Source organism: Chelonoidis abingdonii, chromosome 16 (genome assembly GCF_003597395.2).
Source record: "Chelonoidis abingdonii isolate Lonesome George chromosome 16, CheloAbing_2.0, whole genome shotgun sequence".
Classification (NCBI taxonomy): Eukaryota; Metazoa; Chordata; order Testudines; family Testudinidae; genus Chelonoidis; species Chelonoidis abingdonii.
Genome location: NC_133784.1, coordinates 11,453,840 through 11,470,320, shown reverse-complemented (window position 1 = coordinate 11,470,320; position 16,481 = coordinate 11,453,840). Strand labels below are relative to the sequence as shown.

General features: G+C 42.8%; 1 protein-coding gene across 3 annotated transcripts in view; it reads right to left on the bottom strand.

Moving 5' to 3' along the window:
• Nucleotides 1-1,923: 1,923 nt before the first annotated feature.
• MARCHF8 (membrane associated ring-CH-type finger 8) overlaps nt 1,924-16,481 on the bottom strand; it is a 156,286-nt gene continuing 141,728 nt past the window's right edge. For 2 of the 3 annotated variants that reach the window (XM_032797376.2, XM_032797377.2), the window contains exons 4-8: nt 15,635-15,714; nt 14,499-15,347; nt 12,379-12,559; nt 9,910-10,057; nt 1,924-6,897 (exon numbers count right to left, since the gene is read on the bottom strand). In XM_032797376.2, coding sequence (XP_032653267.1) covers nt 6,593-6,897; nt 9,910-10,057; nt 12,379-12,559; nt 14,499-15,347; nt 15,635-15,714 — 1,563 coding nt within the window. In that variant the 3' untranslated portion in view covers nt 1,924-6,592. The remainder of the gene's footprint in view (nt 6,898-9,909; nt 10,058-12,378; nt 12,560-14,498; nt 15,348-15,634; nt 15,715-16,481) is intronic. The other variant, XM_032797378.2, reaches the window with a different exon arrangement.

The following is a 16,481-nucleotide window of genomic DNA, read 5'->3' as shown; positions in this document are numbered from 1 at the left end:
ATCAACATTAACAGTAACAGCAAGCTCCTCAGCATCTTATTGTCCTTAACTCTGCTGGCTATAGATTTCTCCTCGTGTTCCTTGACTTTTCTAATGAATATTCTACAATACCTAACTTCTGATTTATATCGTTATTATCAAACGCCCCTTTCTACCAGATTGGCTTTTTAACTGGTATAGCCTTTTTCCTGGATTGTGGCGTTTTGGGCATCTAGGAAGGTGTTTTTAAATAATTCCCCAATTATCATTCACATTTTTCCGATGAAGTAATACTTCCTCCCCTCTGATTTGTCTCATCATTGTTATCAGCTTTTGTGAAACTGGCCCTTTTAAAAACACCAAGTATATATTGCTGGTCTGGACTTTATTCTGCTTGCAGATTATAAATGTGATCGCTTGTGCCTGAGCTATCATTACTTTGTAGTTCTGTGGTCAGTTCTTCAGCTCTTAAGATAAAGAATACCCCAGGCTGGTTGCAACACTTTGTGAGTTAGGAAATTCCCATCTATAATATTTAGAAATTCCAAGTAAGTTTTAGTACTGGCAGCCTTAGGCTTCCAGCATACGTCACACAAATTGAAGTCCCCTAATGATCATGCAGCTTTTATATCCTCTGCGTTGTGGATAGATGCATAAATAGGCGGTCATCCTGCTCCTAATGTGATTTGGTGGGCTGTAGCAGACATCAAACTAGAACCGCATCTTGCGCTTTCTCTGTTAGGACAACTGATCTATAAGCCATCAAGATCATTTTCTTCTGACTTGGAAACAGGTAATGCCCTTTATATATATATATTTTTTTACATGGAGTGCCACCCCCCCCCTTTTACCCACTCAATCCTTCCTAAATAGGTTATAGCCATTGATTTTAATTCCAATTGGTGCAAATTCATTCCACCAGGGCCAGTAATACCAACTGGTTCATATTTATGCTCATAAATGAGCAATTCCAATTACTCTTGGTTTGCTACCCAGGCTACTAGCACTTACCTACAGCCAGGGCCCCAAACAAAAAAAACAAACAACAACAACAAAAAACACCCTGGGGAGCGCAACTGCCGAAGCAAAAAAAATAAAAAATATAAAAATTATTGCCACCCCTGAAATTGTGCCACCCAAGCATGTGCTTGTTTGCCGGTGCCTAAAGTCGGCCCTGCCTACAGATTGATCCCCCTTCTATGAAGTGGAGGCCATCCAAATTATACAGCTCTTTCTCCTCACGGAAGGTAGACAAATGTTCCACAAAACCAAACCCCTCCACCCTACCCCACTTATCTAGCCAGAGGTTCACACACAAAATCTTCTTCCTTCTTTCACTTGTCGGACAGGTAGGACCTCAGAGAACACTGGTGAAAATTCTTTTTGTTTGGCATGCTTCCAAGGCTTAATGCTCATCTGCCGCAGAACCACACAATCTTAGCTTTTCTTTGTAAGAGACTGATGGCAAGGGCTCCCTCCGCTCTGCTGGAAAAAAAAAAAAAAAGTGTCCCGCAGAAAAAAATCCATGTGAAAACTCTGGGGCCCAAACTTGCAAGGTTCAGAATATCTCATAGTGCCCTCTCACGAAGATCAAAAGATTGTTAAGGGAAGACAAGTCCATTACGATCATCTAGTCTGACCTTTTTTTAAGAGAGTGGTTGAACACAAGCATATCTTCGGAATGTGATAGAGAATCCATCCAGTTATCAATGATTAATTACCTTTCTTGTTAAAAAATTCTGGATTTTTTCTGATATCAACCTCTCCCTGTCACTGGATCTTGTATACTTCGGTCTGCTAAATTAGAGAGAAGCCATTTAGATCAGACATTTTTTTCCATGTGAAGGTACTTGTAGTCTATGATCAAGTCACCTCTGGAAAGCTCAACGTTTCTGAGGGACTGGGCCTCTAGTTTCTTTGCAAAAAAGTAATTTTTCTGCCAAATTACTTTTTATAGAAATGCTTTATTGCATGCAGTCAATAACCCTGCGTATCACAGCACAAATAACCAATTACAGTTTAAGAAACTAATAATAATAATTCTGCTGCAAGTGGTAATACTGAGAAAGAGATGACCATACAGAAAAGGATACAAAACCGACTTATACATGTAAGTTACTAAAGTTTACTAACTAAAAAAATTCTGCAGAAGTGGTGAAGTGTCTTGTATAAACTATACAACACATGCCAGTGTCAAGTTGATTGTAACAGTATACAATTACCTATGTACAAACGTTTTTTTATCTAATTAACAAAGATCAGCTGCAATTTTTAACAATTATCTTCTGTAACAAAGACAAGTGCTTTCTAGTTTTCGGTTCTTCACTGGAATAATACCGATGTTGCAATATTTCAAAGTAAATACTAATAATAATTATAATACATTTAGAATAATATAAATCACAAAATAAAAATTCTCCTTTAAAAAATTTATTTTGCATATCTAAGGCTAATGCTGTGAAAATCCAGCCAGCAATATCTTGCCTTGTGTATTTGACTCTCAGTGTATCAGAATACTAGAGATGGATCTGAACCAGATTCACAGTTCCAAACACACTTGGACTGGGGTGGGGAGGAGGAGGAAGAGTTCACATCCATGGCTTCCCTTCATGGCTAGGACCATTCTCTAAAAATGGACCAAACCAGGAAACTAGGGTCTCAACACCCCTATTGACTTTAGGAGAATCTGGATCCAGAGCCCACTTTGGACCAGACTGTTGACCCAGCCCCAAACTACTAACCCCCATGCACAGCCAGTTCAACTTCCCACATCACAGCAAAATGGATGTGAGAAAGCGGGCTGCACCGCCCAGCACTGTCCACCCCAACAGCAGGATGGTGGGAGAGTGGGTGGAGCCAATGCCCAAGTCAAAGGAGCTGAACTAGTGAGGGAGCAGGGAAAGAAATGTAAGGGAGGAGTTGTTTCTCCTTCACAATCCTATCCCAGGCTCCTCCTGGGGGCATTACATGGCTACTGCCCTTTACAAGCTCAGTCAAACTCCTTGTGAATTGCCCCGTCTCAACAACGTGTGGAAGCAAAGCCCTGAATCAGAACTCCAGGAATGTTTGGCTCCAGGCCTAGATCCAAAGTTGGCAGCTCAGGCCCATCTCTACGGAACAGAGGCACCATGTTGTGATGGTGTGGCACGAGTTTGCTTCCTTTAAATCTCTCCCCCATAAAAGGTTAGTTTAGGAGAATCCTGAGACTTCATAAGGGTTTAATACATGAAAAATATTTTAAAGATGATCAGCCGTCTCTAAGACACATATATAATTCTAACCTAAATGGGGTTTGTGATCCTGCCGCCATATTGGATATGATGCTGCAGGAGAGATTTTCCCTTGAGTGGCCTGACATTTTTCTGGACTGGACTTCGACTGACAAGACAAGGGAAAGGGAGCCAAGTGGGGGCTCTCCACTAGATTCAGTAGCATTTTATATGCAGAGCAGCATCCAACACAAACAGTCTATGGATAAATCTTATGATAATGCCATAGAAGTTAAATAAGCACATTATCCTCTTTGACTTCAACATTCTGCTCTCACTTGCACCTCTGCAGCTCCTTCACTTCAGTGGGGATGAACAAGAGAAAGCAGAAAGAAAAGACAATTCTCCATAGTTTTGCGTGTTTCATCTGAACGTATGTCATATAAGAGGAATTTGGAATGTGTATTTTGATGGTGAATTGAGTACTAATCATGATCCAAATCTAGAGAGAATGACAGACTCATTAGAGCCAGGGGAAAGCCTTGGATGATGGCTGCAAAAGAATCAACGAACTTCTACTAAGGTATAAAGCACCTTCGCACTTGCTGTACCACAGATGGCACGTGTGATAAGAAAGGACATCAAGTGTTTCAAAGGCCAGTGGGAAAGAATCAACATGAGAAACAAACATCGGGCATGGGTTGAAACAAGTAGATACAAAGTAAAGGGCCGATTCTGCAGCCCTTTCTCTCATCGCAGTTCCTAATGATTTCAATGGGACTATACAGGACGTTATTTACACTGTAGGGTGAATAATCGCCCTAATTCATGCTTATGCAAGACGGATTAGGGAAAGGCCCTGGATGAACGGCTAGGTAACGTCCTAATGCGATCTTTTGCAGGTCCTATTTCAGTTAGAATAGTATGTTATTTGTAGGACACTTGGTAGGGTGGAGGAGTGGAGTTTAGCAGTGTTATTGTACGCCAGCTGCATATGGCTAAACTAAGCTTCCAAATGTCACTAACACTAGTAACGTTCTCAAAAGGTCCTGGTCAGATGAGAAGCGCAGACAGCACCACCCCGGAGATGACTCTATGTTTCATTTTTAGTCATTGCAACCTTGCGTGCATGAAATTGAATAAGTATTTGATGAGACCTGGTATTTAACCCACCTGGAGTTGTTTGCTTTAACCTGGTTCACCAAGCTAAAAAATACCACGTTGATCTAAGTTTCTAGTGAACAGACATGGTCAATTGCCAGTGTTGGGAAGAGGGATTCAGAAAGGTGGCCCAGATAATTGCACTTTAGAATTGCAGCAGAGAAAGGCAACAGACTGCATGCATGGGAGTTGAGGACTGCCTGATGGTAGAAGGGAGAGTTTCTCGCTTTCTACACTGCCTGAGTGTGGGACCATCATGGCCCCCACCACAGCAATAGTTTATGCCAATGAGTTGTTTGCTAGAATTGTCGAGCCTGCAATGTTTTAAGCATCCCAAAAACAGGTTACATGTCATTAACAAAGACCCAGGCCAGTAATTGGAGGGGTGGTGTGCGCGTGGCACACGGCACATTTGAGAAACCACTGGTTGATGTCCCCTCAGCATCCTCCCTCCTTTGCCTCAAAGAAATCCACAGATTTTTATCAAAAAGATCAAGACAGAAATTAATGTCACATTTTTATGGAAATTTCTCTGATCTGCAGTTTTTCGTTTCCAGCGTCCAACTATTTTCATTGGGCCAAACCCTTGCTCAGTAGTAGTTTGCCTGAGAAAGGATTGAATAAACCCTGGGTAAAGACCTTGGGATTTGGTCAAATATTCCAACATATAAACAGATTTCCTAACGAACTAAGAGGACCAGTGCAACTCCCATTACTGTCAATAAAAAGATTCCCATTGACTTTATTGGCAGTTGGATTGGACTCGAAAGGAGCAAGTCAGCTCTTAAAACTAGGAACCTTGTGCAATACCTTTTAATTATGACTTTTCCATTTCAATGATGCTGACACTACGGTCTGGTTTAATGAGGTCTAGGATTGAGACATCCTTCACCTTACTCTAGTTGAAAGAATGATTCCCTAAGAAAGCTCATATACTTTTAAACATTTGGACCACTCTACCCAGCACTCTTCATCCTGACTCCATACATGTTCCTCTTCCCATCAGTTCATACAATCAGCCATTCACGGGTTTAAAATAAACAAATCAAAATCACTCCGACCAAGCAATATATCAAAATTTGGGCTAAAACAAGAAGGCGGTTTCAACCTCAGCTATGTAGAAACAGGAGACCCTATGCAATATTTACTCCTTATTAGTTGTTTTCAACAACCCTTCTTTATGTTGTCAAATTCTTGGGAGACACACAGAACACAGCATTAAAGAAGGCAGACCATTTTCAGCTGTATTTTTTTTTTCTAAAGAGCTCACATTATACCAACACAGTGTCCAAGCCCCTTTGCCAGTGGCTGGAATGATAGTTACATCAGGGACATGTGCAGGTCTATCTACTATGTAGTTGATTTAAAACAAACAAAAAAAACAACCACCCCCAGAACAGAACAACGAAACCATTACATATTAAAACAAACATTTTACACCCACTACTCTCTCCATTTACAAGTCACAAGTGCAATATTCTTTGAAAAATTTTCTCCTGAGAGAAATCCCCCAAGAAGCAGAGTTTTTAGTGTTATGCTGTGGGTATGAGTTGGAAACCACATTAGATTTTTTTAAGGCAAGAGGTTTAGGACCTAATAGGATGTAAGTGGATCAAGAGAGAGTACTAAAAAGGGATATTTTGAAATGAGACATTCTTTCAAGTTTCATTCTCCTCATTGGACACATATATTACAAAATAAAGACTTTAAAAAGTGCTATATGCTTTGTGAGTCCTTTATCACAATATGTAAAGCATAATCTTATAAGCCGCTGCCTATGAGAAATGTTAGTGGCAGTGTTAGCGGTAGATTAGGTCTCTCGATCCTCTCTCAGCTGTTCCTCAATGTCTGAAGCCATCTTCTCATCAAGGCTTAAATTACCCCACAAGCATTTTGGGATAGTTTAGCGTGAGCTGTCTTTTAAAAAGAAGCAGACTCCATGAAGCTGATGATGGTTCACAATGGACTTGCCATACGGTGACGCCTTGCCTCATCCAGTGAAGCCTCTGGTGTCTCTTTATACAGGCCAGTCTGCCAGACGAAATATCGAGAGGTATGGAACCATGATAACATACTGACAGATATGTCAGGAGGGTAAAAAAAATGTTTTTTTTTTAAAAAAGGAATCCGCCAGTGCTAGGCTGTTAGCTGATTTTAAAAAGGTAGAGCAGTTTGCAGTAAAGAATGATGCTTTTGATCATCAGGAACATACAGAAACCTCACTGTTCCCTGGCCCCCAAAGATCAGACATGAAGGATTTCTGCACCACAGTCTTCAGGCTCCGTGTAATGTGAAGAGTTTGTATCTGAATGGTGGACCCCAAGCATTTCTTTATTTTCAATGTTTGGCTCCATTAATGCAGGTTTCTCAAAGAGACTCTTTTTGCTAGTTTCTGGACAGTTCTGTACATATATTACTCGGTTATAAGCCTTAAGTCTCTTCCACAGCTGTACATACACTTTGCACTGGACATACATGAATAGAAGTCCTCCAGTGAAGCCAATAGCCACAACTACCAGCTTAGTCCAAAATGGCCACTCTAGAATCCCTGGAGGAAAGGAAAGCACCACATTAATATTAGTTAGGCTGCACAGTATCCTTTAAATGAGAGAAGACACAGAATAGGCCACAATCAGAATCTCACATGCAAACCCATCTGAATTTGGGTTAAAATCCTTGGCAGGACTGTATGAGAGCAAACTGATGTGATCACTCCCAGGTTCCTTTATTATTACTGATAAGATGCCACAGGTGTACAGGGCACTTTACAGAAGAGGTAAGTCAGGTCCTGGACTTGAGCAGCAGCTAGTCCAATTCTCAAAGTCCATAGGGTGCGAGTGTGGTAGGCAGTTCCCTTTACAAGTTCACCGTTTTCTGTCACAGGGTTTGTTTAATGCAAACAGTTCTTGTTATACCAACAGTGATGTTCTCGTTTTTGAATGCTTGTCAGTTCCAGTTAACAGGTCCGTACACACTCAACCCCCTTGCTTTACTCTGTGTACAGCCCACTGGGAGTACTACCCCCTACAGGGTATAACTAGCAGCTCGCAAACAGTTCAGTCTCCTTTATACCTCTTCCTGCCCACTCAGTGATCACACAACATATGGATTCACGGGCTTTGAGGCTGAAAGGGATCATCTAGTCAGATCTCAGGCCTAGCACAGGCAAGACAGCTTCACCTAGTAGTCCCTACATCCCGCCCAATAAGAGTTGAACTACAGCATCTCTTTTAGAAAGAGAGACGTCCAATCTTGATTTAAAGGCTATAAATGGTGGAGAATTTACCACATCCCTTGGTAAGCCTACCCTCGCTATTACAAATGTGCAGTATTATTTTAGTTTGAATTTGTCCCTATTGAATGTCCAGCCAGTGGATCTTGTTATAGCTCTGTCTGCTAGATTTAGAGACCATTAGTACTGTACACCTTCTCCAGTGTAGGTACCATACATATCAACTCTCTCCATTACTGGCTGGTCAGGGGCATTTGCAGGAAAGATCATGACATCCCGCTGATCCATCCATTTTCAAGTTTAATGGAGAATCAACAATACTGTAACAAATCCATGACCTCCTCAGACACCACATCTGTCACTGTGCTGCACACACATGACCATTCGGAACAGCAGGGGCAGGGACAGAACTCAGATTCTCTTGCTCAAAAAGCACAGGACCCTGCCACTTGGTTACAAATGCAATCCTATTCGCTGTTAGCAGTATAGGACCTATGCCATGCAGCCCAGCAGTTCCAATTCTGTCCAACGCAGGCAGTGGTGCATGCACACACGCATGCACACACACACGCACTAACCAGCTTACTGTAGTACTCATCAAATTGCTCATTTCATTTGAATTCTGAAACGGAGTACAGTACCAAGTACTAAATATTCATGCTATTCCTATTTATGCTCATCAAAAATATTTACCTAAAATGACCTGCAGGCTGCAAATGTTTGAAAGCATATGCTTTTCATAAGCATATTGATCCCTTGCATTAAAAGGCCAACAATTTTCAATACGCCCATCGATGATGCTGTCAGATGGAAGAGAGACCTGTGGCAAATTGCCGGTACTGTTCTCTGGGTCTCGCGTTTTCTCTTCTCTGGGGTAGGTTCAGGGCGATATTGCTTGCCTCTGAACCAGTTCTTAATCACTCCCCTAGTGTCCTGAGAGGAGGGGAGCTGTGGAGGAGGACCTGGGCCCGCCCTCTACTCCAGGTCCCAACCCAGGGCCCTGGGGGTTGTGTGAACCATGACTAGCGGTTTTTTTCCCTGGGTACTTTCCTCTCATACCCTCAGCTTGTGAAGGGTTCTCGCCTCTCTTCTATACAAGCGTGGTGCCCCTTACCTAGGGTTTCTGTTGGGCTTCCCAATCCACCGCAGTCACTCCTCCAAACCTTCTATTCTCTCTGGACAAACTCTTCTCTTCTGCAATCTGCACTCTGCTCCAATCACACCTTTCTCCTTTCAACTACCCCCCCCACCACCGTTGACTGAAGCAGGGTTTAATATCCCTGACTGAGTCAAGGTGCGTCTAATGGGAGTTACAGTGGCTCTAAAATTGAGGGGGGGGGCCCAAAACCACGGGCATGTTTCTAGCTTAATCTAAAGCAAACCTTCCTCCCTTGGCAGGGAATAAGGCCCCCTGCTAACACTCTTATGCTGCCCTCTGGCCATGCTGTATCACAGACTAGACGCTTTCATTCAAAGCAGCCTCTTTGCTAAACAAAAATCAAGTACAATCAAACTACAACTGAAAATGAAAAATGACAGTAAGTCATGAAAATGTATATTTTGAAGAGTGGCTGCACTCTGAAAAGAGAGTGTAAAATTGACTGTGGGCTTCCAAGTTTATTGACGCTCAATTATTTCCACAGCAAATGTGCTTTGCTTACAAGTAAAAATGTGGGTTATATTTTTTTGTTTTATTTTTAACTGTTAGCCCTTCAAATGCAACCTGAGATCTAAGAGTCAGGCTAGGTTCTTGTGGTTCCTGCATCACCTCCAGGAATGAAATTTCAGCAGGACAAATTCTGTCCTTAGTGACAACTGTGTCAATGCATCACGTAACTGATTGGACTTTAATACACAATTCTGTTACTGATGAACAAGGAGGAGCTGAATCTAGCTCCCTCTCTTTTTAGCTGTGCTAGCTCTGCAGGGCTACTAGGAATAAAAAGCAGGAAACACTTAGGCCTTGTCTACACAGGATTGGTACCAGTTTAAAAATAGATTTAGTTAAAGCAGTGCAACTTTGTGTGTGAACACTTGTATTGGTTTAAAACTGGTTAGACCGGATTAGCTTGCAGCTATACATTTTACTGGTGCAAACTAAACTGATAAGCCAAGTTTAAATCGATTTAAGAATGTCCACACACAAAGTTGCACTAGTTTAACTAACCTGGTTTAGAATCACACCTTTAGTTAAAATGGTGCAATTTTGGGGCTTAATTTAATTACTAAAGCCAGAGATCTGACAGTTTAAAAAAAACATCTTGCTCAACAGATCTGCCTCTTTGCATTCAGAGTCACTTAAATAAGAAACAAAATAAAGTAACATACCAGTAGTCTGTCCCTGTTTAATCTCTTCAGCAGTCCTGTCTATAAGGACATACAGAGACCACACGACGCAGGTGATGGCAATGATATGGAATGTTACAGAGCACATGATCTTCCTCCTCTCACTGGCCGTCATCTGCAACTTCTCCCACTAGCAAGAAATCCAGAAGGCAGAGCAAGCGGTTAGAGGTTTGTGGAAGCGAGAGCAGTGGATGAAAGGAACACTAGTGAACACACCTGACAGGAAGAGGCTGTTGTCCTCACAACACACAGAAGCATTTCTTTTTAAAAGTCATTATGTCAGGTAGTTGCCGCAACCCACTAGTCCATATATCAGGATGCAAGTTCAAGCAATAGTGACTGGCACTCCAGTTTCTCCCTTGTGACTTTTGGCTCCAATCTTACTCCCATGACTTCAGTGGGAGCAGGAGCTGGTCTTAACAATAAATCTCTGTGCTGGGCCTTGGTGCACTGCTGCTGCTCACGCCTTATTTACCTGTACACACTCCAGTGGTGCAGCAGGGCTCGGGCTGATCCCAAACCCAGTTTTGTACAGCCTAAGCAACATTGGGACTTGAAGTTAAACCTGGGATGATCAGTTTGGTTCTTATGCTACTGGCAAGCACCACGCCTATATTTTGGCCTTCTCTTGTTCACAGTCCAGCTACAGGTTATTTTCTCCTGATTGACAGGCTACAATACAGGAGGAATTGAGGATGAGGTGTCAGCTTGACTGCAGTTTGAATCTCAGGAATTTTTGAGGGTTAATTCCATTTTGTCTGTTTGTGTTCCCTCCTCCCCATCTCCCCCGTTTATGGTTCTGTCCTGATCATTTTTGGTACCTGGTTTCTTCATAATAGATTAAATTTTCAGAAATGATGAGTGGATTTTGGATACCTCCCTTTCTGGGTGCCCAATGTGGTATGCCTCATAGGGACCAGATATTTAGAAAATGCTGAGCATCCACTCAAGGTGTTCCAAATTTGACACCCCAAAAAACTGAGATGCCCCAAACTACTAGCCAGTTTGTTAATTTAGACTATTGTGTTTTTATCCATGCCTTTATTTATTTTATTTTTGTTTGGTCTTCTTTGGGGTCCGACATCAGGGATGGCCAAAGCATGACCTGCAGGCCCAATGACACCCAGGATGTTCTACAGTGCAGCTCACAGCTAACTTCCTCCGTATATAAGGAGGCGTGGCTAGGAGAAACGACAGGCCCCAAAATGCAGGTCTCCATCGTGATCCAAGATGTCTCTGTTCAGAACAGCATCATGTCCTGAACTATATATTTTGCAGACTGCACTTCTGTATTAAAGATGAGGGTGGCTGAAATCTGCTTCATTTTCTGTAGATTAGTAGTGGCTTTGAGATCCTGGCCAACTACCATTACAGCCCTTGGATGGTTACACTTTGGACTCCCCATCCTAGTGATTCAGGATCATCTGCTTGATTTTAATCTTCTATGCTTATTCTTGTCCCAGACTGAGGTTACTTTTATTAACCTCTAACATGGGCAGACACAGCACGATTTGCCAGTGCTAAGAATATTAGTGGTTCCTAGCCAGAAATCCTGCTGGTGAGCATCAACTTTGCCTTTGAAAGACAGAGGTATTTGGGATAGGAAAATGGATACCGGACACAACAATGGACAGATCCTTGTGTTCTTCAGTATCGGTAAGGTAAGTCAGTGGGTGTATAGATGGCAGAAGGTGTTAAATAATAGCTGTTGGTTCTAGCAAGCTGAAGTCATAAAATGTTACTATGTATGTTCAGTGCAAAAAAACCCCAAAACATTATTTTTCTGGGTGAATTTCATTGCACCATAAATATTTTGGCTTTAAAAAAATAATTTGCTACATTATTATTTTTTACGTAACCAAAGGACTTCAATGGAATCATTTTACAAATAAATATGAAAAATACAGAGCCTACAATTCCCACATCTTCAAGAAAATTCATAAACCATATGGGCAACAGTACAGCAAATCCTGTGCTTTAGAGTGGGTCTCAGCTCTGAAAGGTGACTGTAGAAATGGTAGGTCCTAACAAAATATATCAGTTCCTGGTGTACTTTCAGAGTTACAGTTGCTGACTTTGCTGACTACAATAAATGTTTCCTCTTTTTCATTCCTGTTAGTCCTGCGGAGCCAACCCAGTCACTGGAGAGGAAAATAGACTTTTTTCTGGCTTGGGCAGTATCAACAGGATTGTCAATTAAGTTCTGACAGCAGATTCTTTATTACTGGTGATGCATGAAACCAGAAAAAATCCAGCTTGACTCTCAGATCCCAGGTTGCATTTTCACGTAGAAAATACAGATTTATAAAATTGAGCAGACTGTATATGGAATCACTGAGGGATGATAAGCATGGAGTCCCACTGTGCCATGTTTAAAAAAAGAGTCACTTTTCCAAGCAGTGCCACACTTTTAAGGCAAACTATTTCTTTGGAACCAGTCCTTGGACCTACCTTTCGTAGGGGCTTTAATTTGGTCTCCATGATGAACTCATACTTGCAGAGTTCACAACATCGGGTGTCTGAGCTCTTGATCCACTGCTGCAGGCAGGCTTGGTGCACAAAATGAAGACTTCCTGTGCAGTGACAGGGGGTAATCAAGGGGCTCTCCTCATCTCCTTCACAGTGACATATCCTGAATCAGGAGCAAAGCAGCTCATTAGGAGGCAGCAGCAGAGACAGGGAAAACCAAAACAACGTAGAGGAGGCTTTTAACATTTGTGATCACGCACGGTCAACCAATGAAGATTCCAAACGACATACATTTCAAACAAAGAAATTTATCAATAAGAAAAACCAACAAATAAAATAAAATAACGACACACAATAACTGAGCACAAACACTGCTAACTACACAATTTCTCTCTAGCTCACTGGGCAGACACACAAGGTCTGAAAGAGATTTGGTAATGAAAAGAGAAAGAACAGGGTAAGAAATTTAAACACATCATCTTGTCTACCAGAACAATAGCACTTTACTGAGAGTGGCATTTAAGCAGTACGGACACTTCCCATGTCAGAACATGTTCACAGAGGTGTAAACCTAACTATGGTTTACAATTAAAAAAAAACAAAAAAACAAAAAAACGGAAACCACAACACCCACACAAACTCCACAAGAACATGAAGGGCTAACCTATGAGGCCTGGATCTTGCCTTCTGGGATGGATTATTTCTAGTAAAAGTTACCAAGAGATGGACTCAGGCTGCAAAGCTCCGGTCTGACTCTTGTCAAAGTTGGGAATGTTTAGATCTTCTGCCCATCTCTGCTGACTCACTTTGAAATGGCTGCCAATGACAGCTACAGTAAGGTTCCCCATATTCCCTACTGATTAACCTAGCGGGCACCGAGTAGCTCCTCTCCCAATACGTTGCCATTCCAAGGTACTGCAGTTCCAATTCCATTTCAAGCTCCAGTTAACAGAGACACTTGGTTCTGCATATTGCCTTGGAAGCAGATGGATAATTAATTTCCTATGAGATTGTTTAAAAAAGTTAGTGAAGAATAACACTGAGGGCACGAGCGCAGAAGGTCAGTGAGGATGGGACCAGTATCTTCTGGAACGTCCCACCTACCCACTGTTGGAAACCCTTGTTGAGTCCCTGTGACCCAGCTGCTAGTTCGCACCCTGACTTCTGGCTGAGGAGCCAGGTGGTGAAGGTAAGTGGGCTGGCAAGTATCACTGGGGCCCAGGGATGAGAAGCAGCAATGAGGTGGATTGTGCTGAACAAGGGGGCAGGGTGAGTAGCATTGGGGAGGCAAGTGGTAACAGGGAAGGAGTCAGGAAGCAGGGGATACATTATGGGCTTTTGTAGGGGTTGGGTCACTTGTAGGGGAGAGAGAGGAGTTGGAGAGGATGATTGGTAGGAGAACAGGGGCCAATTCTCACTATACCGAGTGCCTACCCAAAACCAGGCTGAGGCAGAGTGGCAGACTCTGCACCCGGATGAGGGGGCAGAGCTAGATAGCTGCCTCTGATGGGGCTTTATATCTTCCGGATCTGGTTAAGTTTCTGCAGGGGCACAGTCCATCCAGACCACATGTCACTTGTTTGGCCCCACACAATGGACACGCATCAGGGCCATGTTCTGGCTCATCGCTAACAGTGAGCCCTTGAATTACGCTTTTCACCCGAGGCCCTTTATGAACAGATCCATGGAAATAAACAGAAAAGCTTTACCAAAAAAAATCATACATAAATTGATCAAATCTAGGAAGTGACACTTAAATGGCCCATTTTCCAATGACCGTCAGCAAAGCAAATTGCTCTTTAAGCTAAGAAAGTTCAGCTTGGCCTTTAATATGTGTAGCTGATTCTCTCAGATATTCCTGGGTTTTGCACCAAAAAAACCACTTTGGAATGCGGAGCTGTGAAACAAATTGCTTTGGGTTGCAAAGAATTTATTGACTCAAAGGGAAGCTTCCACTTAGTGGACTAATAAAGCATTGGAAAAACAGCAGGCCTCAAACTGCACATATTAAAGCAAGGTGAGAGAACACAAAGGCAGAGAAAGCAGAGCAGGTCACCCCGAGTGTGGGAGGGGGCGGAAGAAGGCGTTCTCTGTAAACCAACCTGCAGGCATCTCCCGACGTGGACACAGGGGAAAGAGGGGGGAATTTTTCTGACAAGGGAGAAGGGCAGTCCAAGTCACTGTCTTTCTCAACTGAACAGAGTGGTGCCCGCAGCTCTTTTGATTTCAACCTCACGGAGGCACTGTCCTCAAATACGTCATCATCCCCCATGTCATCAGAGCAGAAGCCTGTGCTTTCCACCAGCACGCTGGAGGATTTTGCAGTTTGGAAGTGGCTCGGATAGCTCTCTAGTTCATGGAACTTATGCAGGCTGCTGGCACTCGAGCTGTGGGAGAAGGAAAAGAGGTAGCGCAGCAGCTTTTTGCTTCTTGCTGATGTCTCATTGTCCACCTTGTCATCCAGGAGAGGCATATGCACCGCGTGGTGGTTCTTAGCTGCTCCCAAAGCGCTCGAGTAGGTGGTGGAAAGAGATGGCATGTAAGAGTGTTTAGAATTGCTAAAAGAAGGCCTGAGATTGAGCGATTTCTTCTCTTTCTGATTAAATCTGTTAATCCTTAAACACTGCTCCTGTGTCGGGGTCAGTTTGCTTTCAGAGCACGTTCGCTCCCCATAGTTAGAGCCCTCTGTTGTGCTCTGTGCCTTCTGGTCCATGTCGTTGAGGGACTTGGAGAATTTAAGAGCTCGGGTGGCTATTGCATTTTTAGCAGACTCGAGCGCATGGACCCAATCCTGCCCATGGGAGTTTCTCTTTGATGCCTGTAACGTGTCCTGACAGATTACTGTCACTGTGACCCCTTGTGTCAGAGAATTCTGGCAGTGAGGATTTTTCAAGACAACAGCAGACTGCACTGGACTGTGATGACAACATTCAGAAAATACTGCACTGGAACTGCATGCAGAACAGTGGAATAAAAGCACAGAAAGTAAAAACAATTATACAAGGGAACAAGTATAATCAAAGTGAAGAAACAAGAATTATGGCTAGTGTTGGGATGGTAAACACGGCAAGCAAACAGTAGGTGGATCCCATGGAGCAGCGCTAGACAGTATTCGAGAGAAACAAATGGGACATTTAGAATCAGAGCCCTAGATCGCTTACTTCCTGGTGTACATGATTTTTTCATAAATTGGTCCTTGTACAGGCCCCACTGCAGCTCTACAAACAACAAACATTACCTGCAGATGTCCTGATTGGATGGCGTAACAGAAGTTCGAGAGAAGCTATGAGGAGCAGAAATGGAGGTTGGACTGCCAGCCTGCAATAAGAAATGACATGTCAGCTTTTATGTAGCCCCAGTCTTTAGTATCAAACACAGTATCTGGGGGCAGATACTGCATCAGATCCAATGTTCTTGGGTTAGTTGTAGACACGTGAGGCTTGTGGAGACAAGTACTGAATGTCAAAGAGCTTAGTTTGACTAATGAGTGTACACCATCACATCCCTTGGAAGAGGTATTCATATACCTGGAGCATACCTCTTAACATCAAAATGCAGCCTTCTCTGGGGTGGAACCTGGCAGCTTTTAAACTCTATAAAGAACAACAGTTCAGGAAATGGAGAATGCCTTATTCATTCAAAGGAGGAATTAGACAGGGAGAGAGTATTTACCTAATTCGGATTTATCTAGCACACAGGAGCTAACACTGCTATTTGAAAATACCACGGGACATTTAATGATGACAAGACGCCAGGGCCTTGGCTTTCTAAGAGTCAGGCCATCAACAGTCCAGTATCCCAGACATCAATCTGGGGCATATGCTCAGTACCAGCTCCCAGGAAAGAGCGCCCCATGATGAATCAGATTCCTCCCTGATGTGCTCTTTATACTTTGAGGTTTTATATTCTAGGGTTACACTGACAGAGCCTCCCATCTGTGTGGAGGCAAACTCTGGGGACACTTAGCTTGTGGAGACCTGACAAGATCACAGCCTGAAATGCAACAGCTGAAGACTCCAGAGTTCTGCTCACCCAAATGAAAAATAAAGATCATCCATTTGGGCTGAAATTAAGAGAGGGAAAAT